Source organism: Dromiciops gliroides, chromosome 2 (assembly GCF_019393635.1).
Source record: "Dromiciops gliroides isolate mDroGli1 chromosome 2, mDroGli1.pri, whole genome shotgun sequence".
In the NCBI taxonomy this organism is placed as follows: Eukaryota; Metazoa; Chordata; class Mammalia; order Microbiotheria; family Microbiotheriidae; genus Dromiciops; species Dromiciops gliroides.
This window is the reverse complement of record NC_057862.1, coordinates 594,010,805-594,035,029: the sequence shown is the minus strand read 5'-3', so window position 1 is coordinate 594,035,029 and position 24,225 is coordinate 594,010,805. Positions and strand designations below refer to the sequence as shown.

At 39.0% G+C, this 24,225-nt stretch overlaps 2 protein-coding genes across 2 annotated transcripts in view; one reads left to right on the top strand and one right to left on the bottom strand.

Annotated features, from left to right (window-relative positions):
* Window positions 1-14,151, top strand: part of EML6 (EMAP like 6) — a 325,245-nt gene extending 311,094 nt beyond the window's left edge. The window contains 6 exon segments of the mRNA XM_043989586.1: window positions 656-828; window positions 2,475-2,637; window positions 7,862-7,965; window positions 9,450-9,603; window positions 10,493-10,593; window positions 11,987-14,151. Of these exon segments, the coding sequence (XP_043845521.1) occupies window positions 656-828; window positions 2,475-2,637; window positions 7,862-7,965; window positions 9,450-9,603; window positions 10,493-10,593; window positions 11,987-12,011 (720 nt within the window). The 3' untranslated portion in view covers window positions 12,012-14,151.
* A 586-nt stretch (window positions 14,152-14,737) lies between these two features.
* Window positions 14,738-24,225, bottom strand: part of RTN4 (reticulon 4) — a 68,368-nt gene continuing 58,880 nt past the window's right edge. The window contains exons 7-10 of the mRNA XM_043981488.1: window positions 18,203-18,272; window positions 16,311-16,357; window positions 16,097-16,155; window positions 14,738-15,730 (exon numbers count right to left, since the gene is read on the bottom strand). Coding sequence (XP_043837423.1) covers window positions 15,688-15,730; window positions 16,097-16,155; window positions 16,311-16,357; window positions 18,203-18,272 — 219 coding nt within the window. The 3' untranslated portion in view covers window positions 14,738-15,687. The remainder of the gene's footprint in view (window positions 15,731-16,096; window positions 16,156-16,310; window positions 16,358-18,202; window positions 18,273-24,225) is intronic.

Here is a 24,225-nt window from a genome sequence, read left to right as displayed (position 1 = left end):
ATCTGAGACTGAATCTGAACTCAGTGTATACTCAGTGTGCCACCTAGCTACTCCTGTGTGGCAGAATGAATAGCTGGACTTCATTCAGACATATATTTATCACTTAATTAATCAAGTATTCATTAAGTACCTACTACGAGTCAGGCAGTCATTACTTATCATTTATTATGCCCCTACCACGGACAAACACTACACTGAGCACTAAGGGGAATGCAAAGTTTAGATAGAACATCCCTGCCCTTATGGAATTGACTATCCAATGGAAGATCAGACCCTAACACAGATAGTCAGAACATATTCATGGTGGTGCACTCGTGTGTGCACACTTATTTTCTAACAGAAACTTACTACATAGCCAAGCTATTTAGTTAGTTTTCTATAAGAAAACTATGTCTTGGGGCAGCTAGGTGGCGCAGTGGATAAAGCACTGGCCCTAGATTCAGGAGGACCTGAGTTCAAATCTGACCTCAGACACTTGACACTTACGAGCTGTGTGACCCTGGGCAAGTCACTTAACCCTCATCCCCCCCCCCCGCCCCCAAAAACTATGTCTTTGGGATATCATAGCAAAACAGGTATAGGCACTGCATTTTCCTTGGATTACCAATTGAAAATGTTTTATGATAATTAAATAGTGTTTCTTATGTCTCTGCAGAAACTTCTGAATAAGGTCAACTTGGGCCATGCAGCCAGGTGTGCTGCCTATAGCCCTGATGGAGACATGGTGGCCATTGGCATGAAAAATGGAGAATTTGTCATCTTACTAGTGAACAGCCTGAAAGTCTGGGGGAAAAAACGAGATCGGAAATCAGCTATTCAGGATATCAGGTATTAATGCATGTCATGGTGGACACTCTAGTTACTAGGAACTACTTGTTGTTTTTGCTTTTTAATTTAATATATTTAATTTTCCCCAATTATATATTAAAATAATTTTAACAAGGTTTTGAGTTCCTAATTCTATCCCTTCCTTCCTCTCTCCACCAACACCCCCAGACTATAAGCAGATATATGTTATACATATGCAATTGTATAACACATTACCATATTAGTAATGTTGTATAAGAAGACTTGAATAAAAGAAAGAAAATGAAAAAAAAGAAAGTGAAAAATAGCATGGCTCAGTCTTTATTCAAATAATATCAGTTCTTTCTCTGGAGCCAGATAGTGTGTTTCAACAGTAGACCTTTGGGATTGTCTTGGATTGTTGTATTGCTGAAAATAGCTAAGTCATTCACAGTTCTTCATCATACAATTTTGCTGTTACTGTATGCAACATTCTCTTGGTTCTGTTCACTTCACTTTCCATCAGTTCATGTAGGCCTTTTCAGAAATCATTCTGCTTGTCATTTCTCATAGCACAATAATATTTCGACACAACCATATACTATAGATTTTTTAGCTATTCCCCAATTAATGGGCAACCCTTCAATTTCTAATTCTTAGGCACAACAAAAAGAGCTGCTATCAATATTTTTATACAAATAGACCCTTCCCCCCTCTTTTTTATGTCTTTGGGATATAGACTTAGCAATAGTATTGCTGGATCAAAGGTTATGCAGAGCTTTATAGCCCTTTTGGCATAGTTCCAAAATCGCTCTAGAGAATGGTTGGGATCAGTTCACAACTCCACCAATAGTGTATTAGTGTTCCAGTTTTCCCATATCCCTTTCAATATCCATCATTATTCTTTTTTATCTTATTAGCCAATCTGATAGATGTAGGAACTACTCACTGTTAACAGACTTTGCCAATAGAAGAGGAGGTCTGAAAGAACTCAGTTTTCAGTCAAACCTTTCAGCTGTCAATTGAATGGATTTATATGGGCCTTATGCTATCACTGATTTAAAAAAAAAAAGAAAAACAGAACAAAGTACAAATTCACTTTACTTGAATTTCATGATATCTACTGAGTTTGTTGAAATAAATACTATTGCTTTAACAACAAGAATATCCAAAATATATTAATTTTCTCTTTTGTACAATGGGATTACATTTGAATCTTATCTTTATTTTTTTTAATGAATTTAATAAACCCGTGTCATTTTATAAAAATGGTGAGATAATTGAATTTTAATATTTTGAATGGAGATGACTGAACCATTAGGATTGAGCTAATTAAGTTGATTGCTAAGGCCTCTTCTAGACCTAGATCAATGATACTATAACTGTGAGTAGGGAATATAGGATAGAATTGACCCCAAATTATGTTGGGATGAGATTTTGTTGCCTATGAGACCAGAGCCCAATGGCAGATTTATTTTATAAGTAAATCTCTCAGATTGAAATGAGAGCAGATTATGAATCTCCTCTAAAAATCAGCTAACTAGCTGTGTGACTCTGGGCAAGTCACAACCCTCATTGCCCTGCAAAAAAGAAAAATACATAAAAATAAATAAAAATAAAAATCAGTCAAAAACTATGCTCTGGATTTTTGGTCCCCATTGACCATGCCCTTGGTTTGTTTCTTCTAGAATGAGTCCAGACAACCACTTCTTAGCTGTGGGCTCATCAGAGCACACTGTTGACTTCTATGACCTCACCCAAGGCACAAACTTGAACCGAATTGGATATTGCAAAGATATCCCAAGCTTCGTTATTCAGATGGATTTCTCAGCTGACAGCAAATACATACAGGTATGTTTTAGCTTTAATGATTCAGTTGAATTAAGTTTATTTCAGTTATATAAAACATTAAAAATGGCTAGCATTTATATAGCATTTTAAAGTTCACAAATGCTTTACACAAATCATCTCATTTGCTCTTCATGACAATCCTGTGAAAATGAGACAGAAAGGTTAAGTGACTTGCCCCAGAGTCAAATGACTATTCAGTGTCTGAGGCTGGATTAGTAGTTAAGGGTTCCACACACGGATAGGATAGGGTGGGATTGAATATGATTAGATAGGGCTATAGTGAATATACCTGTGATTTCAACATTATGAGAAAATCCCATGAGAAGAAACTGCTTCTACATATACAAGAAGTTACCTTTTCTTCAACTTCTACTCTTGGAGAGTTTTCTCTCACCCTGAGAAGTTAGGTAACTTTCCTAGGAACACACAAACCAAAATGTATCAGAAGTGAGACTTAAATTCAGGTTTTCCATGCTTTAAAGGCCGTTTTTTTCTTTACTAAGATTCCCTGCCATTTTGCTGATATTGCTTAATTGTATATCATCTCTACTTCCTAGTATCCCTCCTCCCGTGCTCCTCAAGAGAGTTAGAACTTCTTATTCAGTACTCAATGAATTTATTAAATATAAAATTTGGCATAACAAGTCGGATGAACAAGTCAGAGTTCATTATTTCAAAAGACAACCAATTTCACCCCTTATCGTTGGAAGAATTATTTACTACCTTGAAAATTATTATAATAGTATTATGATACACTTGAGTGAGTGGTTTTTTCTTTCTTTCACAGTATTTTCTCTTTTTTGCCTCACTAGAGTCTCAGATGGATTCTAATGGGTAGCTATGCAACAGCAAAGACAAAAAAAGAAAGGGAAAAAGAAAAACAAAAAAGTCAAGGCTTCCTGATACCAAGTCCAGTTCTATCTACTGTGCCACTTGGCTGCCTCTTAAAATCTACCAAGTACAAAGCACTACATTAGGGGCTGGGGAGATATAAAACTTTGATTAAAAAACATAATCCCGGGGCAGCTAGGTGGCACAGTGGATAAAGCACCGGCCTTGGATTCAGGAGTACCTGAGTTCAAATCCGGCCTCAGACACTTGACACTTACTAGCTGTGTGACCCTGGGCAAGTCACTTAACCCCCATTGCCCCGCAAAAAAAAAAAAAAAAAAAAGAAACCAGAAAAAACATAATCCCAGGGGCAGCTAGGTGGCACAATGGATAAAGCACCGTCCCTGGATTCAGGAGGACCTGAGTTCAAATCTGACCTCAGACACTTGACACTTACTAGTTGTATGACTCTGGGCAAGTCACTTAACCCTCATTGCCCCACAGAAAGAAAAAAAAAGAAAGAAATGAATGAATGAATGAATACATACATACATACATAAATACATAAATACATAAATAAATAGAAATTTAAAAAAAACATAATCCCAGCCATCATGGAGCAGTCTAGAAAGAAACACAGATAACTACAAAGTAATACATCATAGATGGTACGAAATGAAGAGTTACTTTAAGTATGTTGAGTGGTAGGAATTCAACAGGTGAAGGGAAGGGAGGGCATTCCAAATATATAGAATCACATAAGCAAAGGCACAGAGGTGGGAACAAAAAGGATATGATTCGAGGCTGGAGCGTAAAGCATACATATGAAATTCAATTCAATTCAACATTTATTAAGAGTTTATTATGTTGGGGGCAGCTAGGTGGGTGGCGCAGTAGATAAAGCACTGGCCCTGGATTCAGAAGGATCTGAGTTCAAATATGACCTCAGACACTTGACACTTACTAGCTGTGTGACCCTGGGCAAGTCACTTAACTCTCATTGCCCTGAAAAAAAAAAAAGAGTTTATGATGCACAAGGCACTATGCTAGGTGATGGGGAAACAAAGGGGAAAAAAAGAAAAAACAACCGTCTTTGCCTTTGAGGAGTTCACTGTATGATGAGGAGACACAACATGTAAACAGTCAGCACAAGGTAATTCGAGTGGAGAGAGCATTAACAACCTGAGGGATCAGGAAAGGTTTCCTGTAGGTGAGCCTTGAAGGAAGGCTGAGATTCTAAGAGTTAAATGGGAGGAGGAAGTGCATTCTAGTTATGGGGCATAATTCAGCTTATGCAAAGGTCATCCAGATGTCATCTGAGCATGAAGAGATGCATAGCAGTGGGGGGGGTATCTCCTTCTGAGGAATCTGTTGAGGAGTCCTTGAAGAGAGGAATGTGAGACTAGAGTAAGAGTGATGGAATGGAAAAATGGGGAAGAATTAAGGTCACAGTGAAGAAGGAGAGCTGGGGTGGGGGTGGGGGGTTGCAAGACAGAAGGAGAGATGGAAATTAGGCATTTGCAAGTTTGAGATTATAGAGGTGCCACAGTTTGGAGACATGGTGAGTTTTTAAGATATAATATGAAGCAGGAAAGGTTGGATCAGAGAATTTTGAGCTGGAAGGGCTTTGAATATCATCTGGTCCAGCTCCTTCATTTTACATTTGAGCAATCAAAGATCTAGATGTTGTGATTGCCCAGTGGGCATTCAAATTTAGAACAATCCAACTCCAATTTCAGTATTCACGCTGCCAGTCAGGTAGAGAGCCTTGAGTGTTATACAAAATATATACTTTATTTCAGTGAGAGTCACTGAAGATTTTGTAGAATAGCATAACCAGATCAATTATTTTTATTTATTTTATTTTATTTTATTTTTTGCAGGGCAATGAGGGTTAAGTGACCTGCCCAGGGTCACACAGCTATTAAGGGTCAAGTGTCTGAGTCCGAACTTGAACTCAGGCCCTCCTGAATCCAGGGCCAGTGCTTTATCCACTGTGCCACCTTGCTGCCCCAACCAGATCAGTTATAAGGAATCAATTATAAAGAATCTAAAAGGGACCTCAGAAGTCACCAAATCCAATCTGTACTTAAAAAAAAAATCACCTACAAAACCAGCCTTTGCTGGAAGATTTTGATCATTTTTAGTGAGGAGGTGATCCACTTTTGAATAGCTCTATTTTTTAAAAATAATATTATATTTTTGGGGGCAGCTAGGCAGTGCAGTGGATAAAGCACCAGCCCTGGATTCAAGAGGATCTGAGTTCAAATCCAGCCTCAGATACTTGATTCTGACTAGCTGTGTGACCCTGAGCAAGTCACTTAACTCTCATTGACCTGCAAATATACATATATATATATATATATATATATATATATATATATATATATATATATATATATAATATTTTGCGTGTATATGTTGGTGGTAAAGGGTTAGACAGTCAAACCTTCGAAAGTGAATGAGATTGCCAAGGAAAGGAAGTCAGAGAAAAGAGAAAGCCTAGGATACACTCTGTTAAGATTTTGAGAAAAGAATGATGAGCTGGTGAAAAAGACAAAAAAAGGAGGAATAGGGAAGGAGGAGTCTGGGTATCTGCATACAAAGAAGGAAAAATTCTATAAGAGGGGTATCATGAAATGGTATCAGAAGTGAACAAGGATGAGGACCAGGACAGAGTCACTTCATTTTACAATGAAGACATTGGTGACCTTTGAGAGAGCAATTTCACTAGTGGTGATTGCAGATGCCAAATTGTAGGAGGTTAAAAGAAAAAGTGGGCAGGAAGAAATTGGAGGTATCAGAAGTAGACAACTTTTTCAAGAAATGTAGCAGTGAAGAGGAGAGAGATGGGAGAGTAGTCAAATGCAAAAGAAGGCTTAAGGAAAGGCTTTTTTTAAGGACTGGGAAATAGAGGATAAGGACAACGTGGAGTAACGATCAGATAGTAGGGAATGGGATCAAGGATACAGATAGAGGAATTATTTGAGGATTAAATGGAGGAAGTGGAAGGACCTTTAGATAGCCTGAATCATTTTAGTGAAGTAGGTTTTCATGTACTATAATTGTAGAGAGAAAGTGGGAAATTAAGTGTTAGCCCCTATCTATAAAAAGCAGAGACCAAGAATGTCCAGCACCTAAAATTCTTCCCTTCCTTTATCTCTCCTAAATCCTCCTGTTCATTTATAGACTTTCAAAAAGGAGCTGATAAGAATACTGCAGTTTCAAACTTGTGAGTTCTACCAAGAATCCCTTTTGCTTTCAGATCCCTTTTAGGTTGGCCTCACCCTTCTTTGATATTGAATTCAAAAAAGTAGAGTTAGGCACATAAAGATAGAGCTTTCTCTACCATGAAAACATATTTTAGTGGGGCTAATAGCTAATAGTACTAGGTGGCACAGTGGATAGAGCACCGGCCCTGGATTCTAGAAGACCTGAGTTCAAATCCAGCCTCAGACACTTGACATTTACTAGCTGTGTGACCCTGGGCAAGTCACTTAACCCTCATTGCCCTGGGGGGGGGTGGAATATATATATATATATATAGTATATATATATATATATATTATATATATATATATATATATATATATATATTAGTGTAGTAGTGTTTCTGGAGGAAGTAACTGAAGAGTTGGGAAAAGGATCTTGTTGGATCTCCTATAACTTCAGCAAATAGTGGGGGTCCCCCAATGCCCTGGATTCAAGATGTCCATTACAGAAGGGGGGGAAATGGTATCTTTTGATGCATCCACAATAATGGTAAAAGTGTTCAGATTTTCCCAGAAGATTCCTAGAGCACTTAAGATAGAAAGAAGCAAAGAACCTAAAAAACAAATCTCCTGTACAAAATACCTCCTGAATAATTCAAATTACATATTCTCAATGAGAAAACTCACCTCTTTTTCTAGGAGACATTTGACATTTGTTTTGACCTTTGAGCTGAGTACAGGGTCTTCCACATAGTAGGTGCTCGATAAATACTGACTGATGGGGGCAGCTAGGTGGCACAGTGGATAAAGCACTGGCCCTGGATTCAGGAGGACCTGAGTTCACTTACTAGCCATGTGACCCTGGGCAAGTCACTTAACCCTCATTGCCCTGCCCCCCCCCAAAAAAGAATTATGCTGATTAACACAGTAAGGGAGTAAGAAAGCTAGAATGGGTGATGACTTTTATCCACCCTGAGAGTTTAAATGCAGTAACTACACCCAGACACTTAGCTCTCTGAATTAGCTGCATAACTCTTAGCTCCAACTTAGCCTGGGATAAAGAGCACAGTTCTTAGGATGGTCCCAACTATTGCTGAGGTTTGGGTAGAGTGTTTTGGGGGAAAAAAACATCCTCTTGGACAAGAAAAAGCTGGTCACCTTGGGTTCCCATTCACTTGCAGGTTTCAACTGGGTCTTACAAGCGTCAGGTGCATGAAGTCCCATTGGGGAAGCAGGTGACTGATGCCACAGTCATCGAGAACATCACCTGGGCCACCTGGACAAGGTAATTCAAAGTAAATCCTCCAAGGAAAATATCACAATGTATTCCCCTGTCTGGGGAGCTGCTGGCTTCTGTCTCTGAGCACAGAACTCACAAATGTGATCCTGTTTGTGTGAGAGTCTGTCTGGGGAGCATAGCATCAGTTGGGCTCCTAACTCTTAACTTGCCCAAGGTTTTGAAGTGAGAATTCACTCTTCTGAAATCTGCTTTTACATGAAATCTCCTATTCCCTTTAAGGAGTGGGGGTGGGAATGACTCCCCTCCTACTTAGGCTGAAGTCCTCAAAATAAGTTCAGACCCAAGAACCTGAGCCTTAGGTGTTGATAAAGGTCCCTAGCTGCCTGGCTGATGGTGGACCTGGGAGAGAAGCAAGGGACTAGAATTAACCATGTTGATTCAAATATAAGCTGAACTTCCTTTACCATCTGGGTATAAAATTTGAGTGTGATCTATAATCAATGTTTCAGTATTTTTCTACATTTTTTTCTTTCAAGATCTAATTTTAGGAGCCCAGACTATGTGTGTGTGTGTGTGTGTGGGGAGGGCATATCATATAGAATGCTGAGCCTGAAGTCAGATTCATCTTCCCAAGTTCAAATCTGGCCTCAGACACTTAGTAGCTGTAGGACTCAGAGCAAGTCATTTAACCCTGTTTGCCTTAGTTTCCTCATCTGTAAAATGAGTTGGAGAAGAATGGCAAGGCACTCCAGTATCTCTGCCAAGAAAACACCAAATGAATTCATAAAGAGTTGGACATGACTGAAAAATAATGAACAGCCTGTATAGCTGATGGGAGTGGATAGGTGAAGTGCTAGCCTTAGAACATTAATGTATTATTTAGCAGGTGGGGAAACAATGTAGGAAAATACTCAGAAGGGAGTATATTTTGCGGAGAAGAGAGAATGATGTATTCCCTTCTAGAGCAAAACTTCTTGGGTCACATAACTGAATCTGGGGCTTGCAAAAATGCCTATTTTTGAAACCTATATGCCCAGGGTCATGTAAAAATTTCTAGGGCAAAAAGGGGTCATAAATGGAAAAAGTTTGAGAACCCTGTTCTAAAGTGTTACTTTAGCAAAAACAGAGGGAAAAGGAGAATGGGTTATTAGTCAACTTTACCATATAGTTAGAACTGAACAGAGAATTTCACAGACCCCTTTGATTTGTCCTGGAAAGTTTAAAGACTAGAGATATAAAATAAGCATGAGAAGAAAGGGTTCTGTGATTTAAAAAAAAAAAAAAGGTGGCGCAGTGGATAAGTGGATAGAGCACCGACCCTGGATTCAGGAGGACCTGAGTGCAAATCCAGCCTCAGACACATAACAGTTACTAGCTGTGTGACCCTGGGCAAGTCACTTAACCCCAATTGCCTCACCAAAAAAAAAATATTCCTCTCTTCCTCTGGCTTTGCTATCCCTAAGGTACTTTAGGGAATTCATTCACATGCCTTCCCAATCCCTGCTCATGCTCTTTTCTGGTTGGAATAGCATTCTAGGAGATGAAGTCATTGGGATCTGGCCCCGAAATGCAGACAAGGCTGATGTTAACTGTGCCTGTGTGACCCATGCTGGCCTGAATGTTGCCACCGGAGATGACTTTGGGCTGGTGAAACTCTTTGATTTTCCGTGTACAGAAAAATTTGTGAGTCTTCATTGGAAAATAGCTGCCTGTCCTGGGTAATATTTTCCCCAAATTCCCTGGCTCCCTTAGGCCTATTAGCTAGTTGAACAATTCTGTGCTTTTAGTATTTAGTACCTTTGGTGCCCAAGTCATGGGTACACTCAGGGATGGGAGTAGAAGTTCAGGGGCAGAGGTGGAGTTGAGGGGTGGGGGGATGAGAGGCCAATCAGGAGTCTAATTAATAGTAAGCCAGAGTTCTAAGGGTAAATAATGGAAGCTCCTTACACTGAATACACAACCTTATGAGATGAGACAATAACTAAACTTAGATGGTGCTCTTTGTAAGATGCTGGAAGCAACAAAAATAGCTTTTGCTCAGTTGTAATTTGGAAGCTATTCATATCCCCACAATCATAGAAAGTAGACTTTCTAGGATAAAGAGTGTGTGTGTGTGTGTGTGTGTGTGTGTGTGTGTGTGTGAATTTTAATTGAATGGAGAAGTGGGCAAGTAAATAAGAAATATGGGTTTAGGGGCAGCTAGGTGGTGCAGTGGATAGAGCACTGGCCCGGGAGTCAGAAGGACCTGAGTTCAAATCCGGCCTCAGACACTTAACACTTACTAGCTGTGTGACCCTGGGCAAGTCACTTAACCTCAATTGCCTCACTAAAAAAAAAAAATATGGGTTTAAAATGGAAAAGGGGAAAGAAGAGCCTATAATATGGAAGAGAGTGAGAGAAGAGAGAAAAATGTAAGTTGGGAAGAAGCCACCAGACCAAGTGGTAAATGTAGGTAGAGCAGGAAAATTGGCATAAAGTTCTAGAAGCTGGTTTCCAGGTATTTTCGACTGCTGGGAGGGACAGGGATACTCCACTACCCTTAATCAGTTTTCTCATTGACTTTCACTTACAGGCCAAACACAAGCGTTACTTTGGTCATTCCGCTCATGTGACCAATATCCGATTCTCTCATGACGACAAGTACGTGATCAGTACTGGAGGAGATGATTGCAGGTAACCTTACAATGCGGGCGCCATAGATGTGTTCTGCCCCCTAGGCCCACCCTTCAGGGATTGCTTCTACCAGGTCTCTGCCCCCTGAGTCTCACCAGGCCTAACCTTACAGTGAGACTTTAAATATAAGACTAATGCTACCTGTCTTCTTAAGAACTCAAGAATTATCTACCAAGTCCGAGGTCCAATTTTAAGAGCTTTGGACAGCTTCAAAGTAGCCTTGGGATATAGAGTACCCAAGGACCACGTGACTAGTTAACACTATAGTCGTGCTGTGACCAAACAAGATGCAGGTATGAACCCTACCCTTGAAGCTCATCCTAAAATGGTTAGTGACTTCCATGGGCTGATAGAATCCAGGATGTAGCTATTTATAAAAAGGAAAGACTGTCCTCTATCAGATGTCCACATATTCCCATTGTTCATCCAGTTTAAGATAGCAAATTATAGCCAAGGTATTTAAAATCAGCTTAAATTCATCCTCTTGACTGTTTGTTGTGTGTGGACTAACAGCAAGATGGTAGGATCCTTATGTATCTCTAGAATACCCAGTACTTTGGAAAGGAAAATTTTCATCCTAGTTCTAGAACCACAGCAAGCTCTTTGACATCTTTTCCTAATCTCCTCTGTGTTTGGCACTCTAATTTCCTGTTTGGTGGGGGACCCCTGAAGGTCATTCAATGAGTGCCCGTGTTATTAAAGGACTAGCTTAATCCATTTCACTTGTATTTGAAAGACACCTACACTGACGAAGCACCTCACTGCAACATGAGTATATTTCAGGTTGCAGGGACATATGAGGAAGGAAGGGCCATTTGGATTTTAGTTGTTCCAAAATTTTTTGGCATCACCCCCTCTCCTCAACCTACTTAAAAGCTGCAATACCACCAGGAGGCCAGATCGCTTCTCAGCCTACATTGTTGTGGGCTTTCCGTCTTATCTATTTTTGGCCACTGCTCAGAACTCAGCTCCCCTTTAAATGGCTGGAATACTAGCAACCAGCCATCTTACATGTCATGGCATGTTCATGCTTAGAAGTCATGCTGGCTAAATAACTTCTGGCTGCCTCAGTAATGGAGGAAAGGCAGATGTGAGTAATTTACCCTTCAAAGGAAAACACAAGGTGGCTTCAACAGAAGCCCACTGTGGGCCTTAAAGAAATGAAATAAGTGCCTTGGTATTCGAATCCTTTCAAGAGGCATGATGGAAGGTACTATTCTCACACCCAAGCAGTGTCTAAAGTTTCAAAAAAGTTTCTTCCCTAAGTTTCAAAAAAAAAAAAAAGAAGCTAACACAAATCAAACACATGCATTTTACTGCCCAACAAACTCTCAGGCAGCTGAAAAATTGCTGATATAAATTAATGGTTGCCTTTTTCTTTTTTTTTTTTTAGTATATTTGTGTGGAGATGTTTGTAAAACAAAGAACAACAACAACAACAAAAACACAAAACCTGCAGAAATGGATCATAATACTGCTGCGTTTCCAAGGCTGTGGCCAGGTGCCTCTTTACCTTTTCAGGTGCTTGGAAATGATTGATGTAAGAGGATGCAGTCACAATTGTGGTGTTTTAAGGAAGCCCTCTAACAACCTGAAATTTGCAAAACTGATAAATCCCATGGAGAAGGAAAACCAAACTTAAAACTCTGGTGGCCCCTATTCCTAAAGTCTAGAAACCAACACACACACACACACACACACACACACACACACACACACACACACACTCAAAATCTTGTCTGACAATGTAGCCCACTGACAAAATTTTAAGCCTCAGTTGCCCTAACAATTACATAGCTTTACTTTGCATTGTAACTTCTTAAAAGTATGGTTTAGGTCCTTTTTTCACACATTTTAGATGTTCACCTTTTCAAAATCACTATCTTGAATGAGATTAATTCTAAGTTATATGCACTGGGATAAAAGAAATGCTAAAAGTACACTTTTTCCACTAAAGCTAAACACTTTCAAAAACCAAATGAGCCATGTACAAAAAAAGTTTAAAATGTTAATTTTTTAATGTTTTATTTGCAGAGTTTTATATCCATAAAGTGCCTTTGAAAGTTTTTAGTCATGTGGGCTACTCTCACCTCCCACAAATACCTGCTTTCTACATATGGTGCTATAACTTTCAAACTGAGGGCTAACCAAACACCCTTAGCAGATATGTAGTTTCTCATTCCTGTCCTTTTAATTTTTATAAAATTTGTAATGGGATGACACAAGTCATCTGCTTCACAAATAATGGTACAAGGTGAGCTAAAGTTGTTACTTGAGTGCAGTAGGACTGGAGTGGAGGGAGAATGACTGAGATGTTCATTAAGCATCGTTCACTAAGCAGGCCAGACCCCCAAATCACATTTTTCAAAAATTCTAGAAATAAAAAAGCCTGCTTCCAAGGCACAAGATGGACTCGAAACTGACTTGTTTTATGTCTTCTAGTCTATGCTTTGATGGTAGATAGCTAAATGTCATTTAAAATCATTGCTGCCTCAATTTCCTGAGTGATAGTAGCTGAACTGAACCTGTCTTTCCTGCATCCCCATTCCTTCTCTTCTCACTTTCCACCTCTCAAAATTGGCAGGTGGCCTCGAGCTAGGGTTGTTGACTTTTTGTCCATTGTCTTGCTTCAGGAAAAGGTCAGAACAAAAATCCCTGTGTGATAAATTCCTAAGCCCCTGAGGTATTTGATACAACTTGATCTTGGTAATTAAAAACAAAACAAAACACAACTGAAAGTTGCCAGTCATGTTTATAAAATGAGTTTTGCTTGATAGTCTTTCCCAAACCACACTATCTAAGATGATATTGTAATCTATTATTGGTAAAAATAAACCACAGGGCCCTACCACCCCAGTGCCTTGCATAAAGAAGGCACTTGATAAATCTTTTGTTGACTACAGGGTAGGGCAGTGAATTAAGAGGGAAAGAAGGCAAAAGTACACTGTATTGAATGGCAGTACTGACAGTATGCACTAGCTATTCCTTATACATTTACTGAATTAAACTACTGAAATTTAAGAGCTATTGGCTATTTTATCACATGTAGACAAAAAAAGCAAAATGGAGTATCTTCAATTAAGGAATAAAGATTCCAACATCACAAGTGCTTCAGCATTCTCAATGAAATACATCATTCATTAAGCTATTTTTCTATGCCAAACTTATTAATGCCTTATGTTGATATACAATTAGTTTGTCAGATCCACGATGAGTCCCCTATGCAGTCTTCACTTAGAGTTTAATTTTTTTCCCCCTGTATTAATAACGTAACCATATTGGCTGGTGATGCTGGGTGATCACCACATTTGCCTATGTTGTACTACTGTTGGCCTTTCATATTGATTGTACCTTAAATAGAAATAAACGTGAAAATACAATGAACTGATCAATGGTGATATGTGAAAACTATATTTAAGAGCAATAGTGTCTGTGTGTGTCAGGAAAACAATATATAATTTGTAAGCATTTATATGGTATGATTTTATGTATAAATCTGGCACTGTATCCTAATAATGTAAATTAAAATATTGGCGCATGAATTTATTTTTCAATTGTTTAAAGTGTTTAAAAAAACACGATTTGAAAACATTTTTTGTTATGTGTCAAATAAATTTGATTACATACATATTTTCAATGTTGAATTTTATTGTCAACAACTTGATAGAGTCATGTTTAAGTTTAAGAGGTGATCTGGGCACTACAGTGCAAAGGCTGTGGACAAAACGCTTTCCCCACATTCTCATGGGAACCCATGAAGTAAGGACCTAGGGCATCATTCTCCTTGTTTATAGGTGAGATAGCAGGCTCAATGACTAAGTGACTGCTCACTACTAATATAGGAGGCAAGATTAATAGTCACATACACCCTGAGCCCATCTTCTATATTCTCTGTCTACTCTACCATGTCTGGTCTCTGTGGCATATCTAAAAATAATGGACATTGATCTTCTGGGCCCTGGACTACGAGCTTTAACAAAAGCTAAGAAGTGTACATTTTCATTCATTTGTTGAAGCAAATGGTAGAATCCCCAAGTTTCTAAATAAGTGGACCTCAATTTAAGGTGCTATTTAAAAACAAAAACACAACAAAAACAACCTTTGAATAATGTGCAAGTTTCACAAATACAAAACACCCAAAATATTTAAGTCTCTAAGCTTTATTGATACTTGGTTGGTTTTACATTTCACAATGCATTCCACAGACTTAGTTCAGGTACAGCTTAAACCGCAATTGAATAAATCTTAATTTGTAATTACTTACACAACAATGTTTGATATTTCCAAACAACATTATTCAGCATTTCAGCATTAGATTCAGTCCATATATCGATCCCAAGTGTGTGATGAAATTAACTACAGTAGGTTTGAGTAATGAAGTGTATGTTGTGGACTTTCTATGGGCATGGGATTGTGTTTTCTTTTGAAAATGGGATGGTAGTGTTCCTAGAAATATAGTTTCTTTTCTAGCTTATGTGATTTAGAGCTACTCATAGAACCATCAACTCTGAAATATCAAGCACTGTGGGGCAGCTGAAAGGTCTAAGCTTTGTGAAACACTATATATATTTATATATATTGGCAATGAATAAAACAGTAAAATCACAATACAGCTAGACTCATACCAAAAAGGCAAGCTTTCTCTCCTTCTTGCTTTAGTGGTATGATCTCTTCTAAACATTTTATTGTAGAAAATCTGCATCATTCTACACAGACCATACACAGGGCACAAACTGTGAAAGGGTTCTTCCATCAGTTCCACCTGCTATACAACTTTCTGAAACACAGCAAGACTACCTCCAATGAAGCACAATGTACAGCTTTCTCAGATCGTTGTGTGAGAGCCAGTGCCTCACAAAGAATAAACAAGGATTACAGCTGAAGTCCAGACATAGCAGCTTAAGATACTTAAGATGACGAAACACATGGCAGTCAAAACAAGTATTTTTCCTCAAACACTGCGTTGCTAAAAAATAAGGATCTGTGAGACTGCTCTGTAATGCCAAGGCTCCATTCTCCCCCGACCCTCCCCATGGAATCCAAATGAAAATTTCCCCCTGAATGATGAATTCCCAGTGGTATTTATTGCTGATTTTACTCAGCTTTGCATTTCAATCCAGGGATTTTTGCTTGGATTCTACAAGTGAAAGGGAAAAAAAAAATTAGTAAAATTCTAAAGAGAAGTGTTTTAAAGACCACGTCTTTTTTCTTTTTGAAATAAAAGTAGTGATAAATACTTTGCAACAATGATATGTTAAAAGCTGTATATTTAGCTATTGTTTTCTTGTAAACGGGATTCACAAACCTATAATAACCTTAAATACAAAAGCAGATTTTAATCATAGAAAAATCTCCTTTTAGTTGTATTGGCAGTAAATAATTGGGAGTAAGCTGCCCCTAAAAACCATGCATTATTCCTTTTGTGCTCAGTATGGACAAGTATGCTATAGTCTCAAAGTAAAAAATGTCTTTTTATGAAAAGAAGTGAGACTGGAATACTTACTTAGCCATAGCATCTTTAACATTCTTATTCACAAGTCCTAGATAATGATCAATCTGGGTCTGCAAACACAAGGTAAAATGGAGGGGCATTGTTAAAGGACTTAAAGATAAATGAATCTTATAACTCTAGATGCTTAGGAAATCATTATTTCTACAACTCATCATAAACCCCACACCGTGAGATTATTCTATCAAGTCCTCCACTTTAAACTCACCTGATGCCTTTCATAAATAACAGGAACACTGAAGAGTGAAATCAGAGCTGTAAGGGAGAAACAGAATTTTAACAGCTGAATCAAAAACCTTTCAAACTGACAAGTCTAAATATAATGACAGTGATTTTCTATGACTGGACTGAAGGGTCTTCTAGAAAGAAAGCTCTTTCAATATGAACTCTTGATATAGTTTCTCCCTACCCTTGAAAAAAGGGGAAAAAAAAAACAGATACAAGTAAGGAAAATGTACAAGAAGAATTTTTATACCACTTTATGCTATTTGTTCATTCAGAATTTGCTAAGCACCCATGTGCCAGGCACTGTTAGATGCTGAATATTACAGGTTTTTGCCTCAGGAAAGCTTACAGACTACTGGGGGGAAACAATGCATATACATATGAGTAAATACAAAATTTAAGTAAGATAAATACAGAATGGTTTTGGGTACAAAGAGCAATTAGGAAGCTACATTAGGAAGTGTCCAGGCAGGAAGCAGTGAGAGCCTGAACTAGGATAGCAGCTGTGGAAATGGAGAAAAGGGGATGGATGCAAGAGATGAAGAAGTAGATGCAACAAGACCTGGCAACTGACTGGGGTAGAGTGAAGAGCCAGGGATGAGACCAAGGCTGCAAAACCTGGGTGACTGAGAGAAGGGGGGTGATGCCCTCAAGAGAAACAAGACAGTTTGGAGGACTTGGGTTTAGAGGTAGAGGACGCCGAGAGGCCTAAGACATCCAGCTAGAGCTATCCAAGAGCAGTAGGTAATGTGTGACATGAGACATTAGAGCTAGATGCACAGGCTAGGAAGTTCACCTGAATAAGTAGGAAAAATGCTGTCAGGGAAGCTGAATTAATCATCAAAAGAGGACATAGAACAAGAGACAAAGGGGGCCCAGGCCACAGCCTTGGGCAACCTCCCCCTAAAAGTCATGGGTGATGGATGATGAATCTGCCAGAGACCAGAACACATGGCTAACCAGGCAAGTGGTGTCACAAAAATTCAGTAAGGAAAAAGTATGCAGGAGAGGGTAGTCAAAAACGTCAAAACCTAGAGAGGCTCAGAAAGATGAGAACTGAGAAAAGGCCTTTGTGCCAGAGATAACTACTGACTTTAGAAATTTAACAATAATAATAATTTGTATTGTATTTAAGTTGCAAAGCACTTTACGAATACAGCAGTTTCAACTGAATGATAAAGATAGGAGTCATACTACACAGGGTTGAAAAGAGAAGAAATGGAGGCCACAAGAATAGATAGCCTGTTCTAGGGGTTTGACTGTAAAGGCCTGGGATGAACAGATACATGACAGCTTACAGGGATGGTGGGATCAAGTTTGTTTTGTTTTGTTTTGAAGGATGGGGGAGACTCAGGCATGTCGTCAGGAGCAAAGAAGAAGCTCTCTCTGGCTAGAGAGACTGGAAGGGGAAGGGGACAAAAGAGTACAAGGATTAGCTACCAGAAGACACTGGAGAACTTTTCATTAGAGACCAAAATAAAGGAAGTAAAAAATTGGGGATAACAAGAGAATTTGAGAGGTAGCATATGAGAAAAAAGGAATGGCCTCTGTTTTCTCTGTAAAGTATAAAGCAAGGACCTCTGCTGAGAGGGAAATATTGTTCAAAGGACATTCGCTTTTCAGAGGGGAGTTGTTAAGGGAAAGGGGGAAAATCTGAGTTTGTCAGGTAAAGGCACCCTTTATGGTCAAGTTGGCACACTATCACTAACTGTGTCTTTATAAATGGAAAAAAAAAATCACTGCTTGACAGTGATTTGCAGGACTGGCAGTTTAAACACAGCTTTAAAAGAAACAAATCCAACACATCCACCAGTGTTTACCTTTTCTCTTATTTCTTAACTGTGATTATGTCCCCAAATAATTTTATACACTTACCCAGTATCAGTAGTGTCAGGCCATTGAACAAGGCACCAACATAGGTAAAGATCCACATCAGTACTGCAAACTATAAATGAAAAACAAAAAAGAAAGGTATAATAGCAGTGCAAAATTCCAATAGTCATTCTCTTTTGTCAACTGGGTGGAACCAGCCTCTAACCTGTCAATGGCCAGAACGGAACAAAGCAAGGCAGAGACAAGAGAGTCAGGAATTAGAGAGAAGTTTTACTCTCAAAGTGAGGAAAAAGGCTTGAAAGCAAAGAGGAGCCACAGCCACATGTGCTGGGGGGGGGGCGGGGGGGACGACGACGGGGACGGGGACAAGACGGGACAGGACTACTCAATACTTATACTAGTGGTTGCCCAGTGAGCTGCAGCCCTCACAATGAGGGACAACAGCAAGAAGGTGACAAGCTGGATTCACTGCAGGACTTTCTGAGTCTGTCCTGTGCTTGTCTAGCTCTAAGAACACCTGGTGAATTATGTCACTGGCCCAGAGGGGGAGACCATCCAGAGGGTGACTGCAAAGGACTGTTGTCTTGCCCACCCCATCTCAGGGCACAGCTTGCTTGCTGGGCCTTAGCTCTGGAAAAGAGGGGGAAAGTTTTAATTTTGTCCTTGCGGTTCCACAAAAAAGAAACTCCATCCCTCTGATTGCCCCCAATCCTGGAACCCTCTCCCTTCTCCAACTACTAACCTCTCTAGGTCTCCTTTAAAGTCACAACTCAAATCCTACCTTCCACAGGAAGCCCTCTCCAACCCCTCTTAACTCCATTGTCTTCCCTCTGCTATTTCCTATCTAGTCTATCTATTCCTTGTTTCATATTTATTTGTTTGCATGTTGTCTCCCCCATTAAATTGTGTTTTCCTTGAGGGCAAAGACTTTCTTTTGCCTCTTTCTGTAGCCCCAATGCTTAGAACAGTGCCTGGCACATAGCAGACGCTTAATAAATGTTTATGGATTGATTGTTATTCTTTTCCCGACAATTCTTTCCTCCCAATTCAATTCCAATACTCACTTCCATTTATGTAATGCTTTAAAGTCTGCAAAATACTTTACATAACTTAGCTCGTTTGAGTCACGTAACAACCCTGTGAGGTAGGTACCACAGGAATAATTGCCCACATTTCACAGAAAACCGAAACTCAGAAAAGCCATCTGTAAATGAGCACCAATATCCTATGGTTTTATTCTTTTAAGTGCCTTGTTCAATTGCTTCATCATACTGTGCAAGAACCAGCAGAGTCAAACTCCAGCAAAGTCTATCAAACTAAAAATCTTCAAAGACCTTTAGGAATGGAGATAGGCAATATATCTGTGGCTGAAGGACCAGTCTTGTTAAGTTTGGAGAGGTTACATGACATTTTTTGGCCAAAGGAACTTATTAAGGTACAAAGAGCTTGTGATCTACATAGATCAGCAGTTCTATCATCTGAGATCTGTGAGCTTGCTTTTTTAATACTTTAGTAACCATAGGTCAATATAATTGGTTTCCTTTGTACTCCTAAAATTATGCATTGTTAAAACATTCTGAGAAGAGGTGCATAGACTCTTCCAGACTGACACAAAAAGGGTTAAGAACCCTTGAAACCACAGATGTCTCTGTCTGGCACAGTCACAGAAAGCTGATATGAACATAGGAAATAGGTCAAACAGTTTAAAAGGTTCAACGAAATCACAATTTGTACCACGGGCAGAAGATTTCTGCTTAATGCAATGAACCTGCTTACAACTAGAACTATTTAACAATGGAATAACCTTGGCAAGTCAAGGAAAAGCCAAAAGACCAAAAACTATACAGGTCAAAAACTGGCCTGGATGACTGTTAAGGATCTTTCCAACTTTAAAGTTTTACGACTCTATTGACGTTCTGGTAGACTTATCAACACTGTCTTGTTTTTATTACATCTCAAACATGAACAGTTGGCTTTCCATGGTCCATTCCAAGTTCCCAAACATCCAATTGCTGTTTTTGCCCTATTTGATCGCTCACCATACCACTACACTCTTTCTATTGCTTTAGGGTTTTACAGTGTATAAAGGAGTCATCGTGACAACCCTGGGGGGGGGGGGGGGAGAAATACACACAACTCATCAATCCCACCTCCTGAATCTGTAAGGTTACGTGAAAAAAAGCTGATAACCCTGTTCTATATGAGATGTGTGTCACATTAACCAGGAAAAAATCTTGTATTCTGCTATTACGTCTGGATGTGAAAAGTGGCTTCAGGAATAAGGGTAATGTCTAGTTACTCCTACAACAAACTGAATCAAATGTAGGCCCTAATGTCAAAGCTTCAAGTTCTCTCCAACTCAGACAGGGGTCGAAAACGAAGGCTGTTGTGTTTTTAACATGACAAGATTCCTCTCCTGGCTCCAGTCAGCCCCTTCCTCCCTTCCCAATAAATAGCTACAGTAGCTAAAAATACACCATGCACTTCAGTGTGTTTGCCAGGGTGCCACAAATCTGTGGGTGTCTATCATTAAACTGAGGTTCATTGTGAAAAACAATTAAACCTTGACACTGAGGTCACTTTAAAAGTGACCTATGACTTTAGCCATTGTTGATATATTTACAATCACACAATACACATCAGAGGATGTGTTTAGCCTCAGTATAGCAATTTAGTGGTTAACTTTAATCACTAAGGAACTCAGACAGATCTTACTATAACCACAAGAAGGGAATCCCAAGATTTCACACCTGGACCGTGTAAATCAGTCACTCTCAGGCAGAAGTCCAAAGGCTCACATGTCACCTGATTACTGAAAGCCCCTCCTGAAAAGCCAGGGTTTCCACATCCAACATGAAGGACAGCAAGAGGAATGCTGACCCTATCTCAAAAGCACTGCCAAGTTTTTTTCCCCTCTTTTTTTTTGGAGGGGTGGGGGTGGGGAGGGGGGAGATAAAGGGGGAGGAGAGGGAAGTGGTTCAGAAAATTATAGGACCATAAAGTCTTTTGAGCACAATAGCAAATTTGTTTTATACAGCATCTGTTTTCTCTCACATGATCACTAAATACAAAGTCAAACATCTCTATGTGGAGGAAAAAATGTAGATTTTTCACCACCACATTTCAAGGTATAATTCAGGTGTGCCTTCAGGTTGTTATGCACCAAATAATTATCACCTACTAAGCAAACTGCTGTTCATTTCCAGGTGCCCCAAACTAATAGTTATGTCAAGAGGCACTTAGGGGCACAATGCAACCACCATCTGTCTCTGGGACAGTATTTGGAGTTTTTTCAGTTTGACAGAATTCATGAGAGATTGCACTGTCAATATGGCCTTTCGTAATCTGGAGCTGTGGAAACAGAGTACAACTTTGTGGAAAAAAGTTTAAGTGGCTTCCAGGCATCATCAAAGATGACTTGGCTATATGTAGTTCAAGAGACATCATTCAAGACATATATGAGTGTAAAAGGTGGATTTTGTCATGTGACATGAATAGATTAATAGATGAATAACACAAGAAGAAGATAACACCTGAAGGTTGTAGTGGTAAACATGAAATACCAGAAGGCTTCCAATACTTTGGAGAGATCCATCCTCTAAGAAGAACTTATGGAAAGACAGGGGCAAAAACCAGATAAGATGTGAAGACCTAAATAGGATATGATGTGCACTTGGGAGAGAATAATAATTAATAAGTAAAATACTAGATCTACTGAAGTATTAGCAGTTAGTCTAACATCAAATATATTCAGGTGGAAACAGCAATATTTCATTAAATAATAGGCTTGGGTTTGGACCCACATGTACAAAAATATTTTTAGCTATTCCTTTTGTAGTGTCAAAGAATTGGAAATCGAGGGGATGCCCATCAAGTGGGGAAGGCCTTGGAAAAGGAAAGCTAATATATATAAAGCTTTAAAAGCTTGAAAACTGTACCAAATCAGTCACAAATCAACTCCTCCTAATCTATATTCCCCCCCACCACCCCAGGCATTTAAAGGCACTTGCAAAAATTAATCTCTCATGAAAAAACAAACGAACAAACAATTCAAGCAAAACTATAGGAGGCTAGAGTTTATACTACTAAAAAAATTACTACCAAAACCTAGATAGGAAATCAACTATTCCCTGAAAACACAGCAAAGTTGAGTCAGGACTTGCATAATTCACTTTTATCCCAGCCTGATTTCACAAGCAAAACTCATACAACTATTCTAGTAAGCTTTTTAAAGTTTGTGACAAAACACACTATTGGCTTAATTTACTTTTTAAAAATTTGAATAGAAAGCAAGTCTATTTAGTAGCATTAAAAGTCTTTTCTCCTTAAAAGAGAAAGGGATGAATAACTATCTACCTAAAGTAATTTCTGTATTTGAGCTCAATTTGTTACCCCTCCCCCCATGTAGGCATAAAAAAACAACTTATTTGGAATCAGAAGACCTGCAGTTCAAGGTCTAGGTCTACCCCGCCTCCTAGCTGGGTGTTTTACTGGGGTGAGTCATTTAAACTCCCTGGGAATCATGTTCCTCACTTTCAAACTGAAGGGGCCAGACTAAATGCCAGCAGAGACCCTGAGGTCCCTTTCAGTTCTAAAACCTATAGCTGAGTTGTGCTTTATAATTATATTTGCCCAACAGTAATTTAAAATCTTTCCTTTTAAAAAATCATCACGTTAAGTTCTCAAGGTATTTATTTTGTCTTTTGCCCTGATACTGATAAATATTTCAACACCCTAAATATTCTGATTTCATAAGGGACTTTGAGAACAAAAACACTGATTAAGTAGACAAGAAATCTGATAAAGATGATTCACTCAAAGGTTTTTAAGCTTATCTTTACATGGGAAAGTTATGTCCTCCATTAGCAAAAGTTTTTAAGACAAACAGGAAGCCTGACCTTTGGTTTGTACCTAATAACACTTTTTGTAGAGACATTCTTTGCTTTTTAAATTTCATAATCTCTACTCAAAGTCACCTTTCATAACATTTCTGCTGAGTCACCCAATCCCTACAGATTAAACTTTGGGCAGGGGCAATAAGGGTTAAGTGACTTGCCCAGGGTCACACAGCTAGTAAATGTCAAGTGTCTGAGGAGAGATTTGAATTCAGGTCCTTCTGAATCCAGGGCCAGTGCTTTAGCCACTACGCCACCTAGCTGCCCTCCCAATCCCTAACTGATACATTCCAAATACTGTTATTTCTAAGGATTTTGAAAAGTCATGCCATATTGCAAAGCTACATTGGTTCTTTCATATATACAAATATTTCTGTAGCTTTTATGTGTAATACATTGTACTAGGTAGGTCTTGGGAAAGGTATAAGGATAAATAAAACTATCTCCACACAGATCTACAATGGTATCTTCCCATTACTGATCTTTCATACATGTTCTATGTAGAAGTTATTACCATCTAAAAAACAAACAAACCTCCCCACCCCCCAAACCCTCAAAACCCCATATACCCTTTTGTTCTGGTGGGCTGGCTGTATTGTAGGACTCCTGACTGTAAGAGTACATATCATGTGAACTCATTTTAAAATATTTCATTTGTCTTTTTTTTTTTAGTGAGGCAATTGGGGTTAAGTGACTTGCCCAGGGTCACACAGCTAGTAAGTGTTAAGTGTCTGAGGCCGGATTTGAACTCAGGTACTCCTGACTCCAGGGCCAGTGCTCTATCCACTGCGCCACCTAGCTGCCCCTCATTTTAAAAAGGAAAATTAATCAATTTAAAAATTAGAACCACTGGAAATTCTCCCCTCCCCCCTAGAAAATACTTTATACTATTTCTCAAACATTCCAATGAAATACTGCAGTAAAAAATTTCATACAAAGAGAAAATGATGGTATAAAGGAGCTAAAACAAATTAAGCTATGGCTGTCACCCCATCCTTTAAACAAAGTAGTCATAGAATCACTGGGGTAAAAGGGAATATATTGGCTCTTGGTTTACTGAATGGCCATGTACCTTACATATCCTCTGTCCTACTCAAGAAATTTCACGGAGACCAAAAGGCCTGGTAGAGAACTACAGTTACAAATATGCAACTTTTGTGATGAGTAACA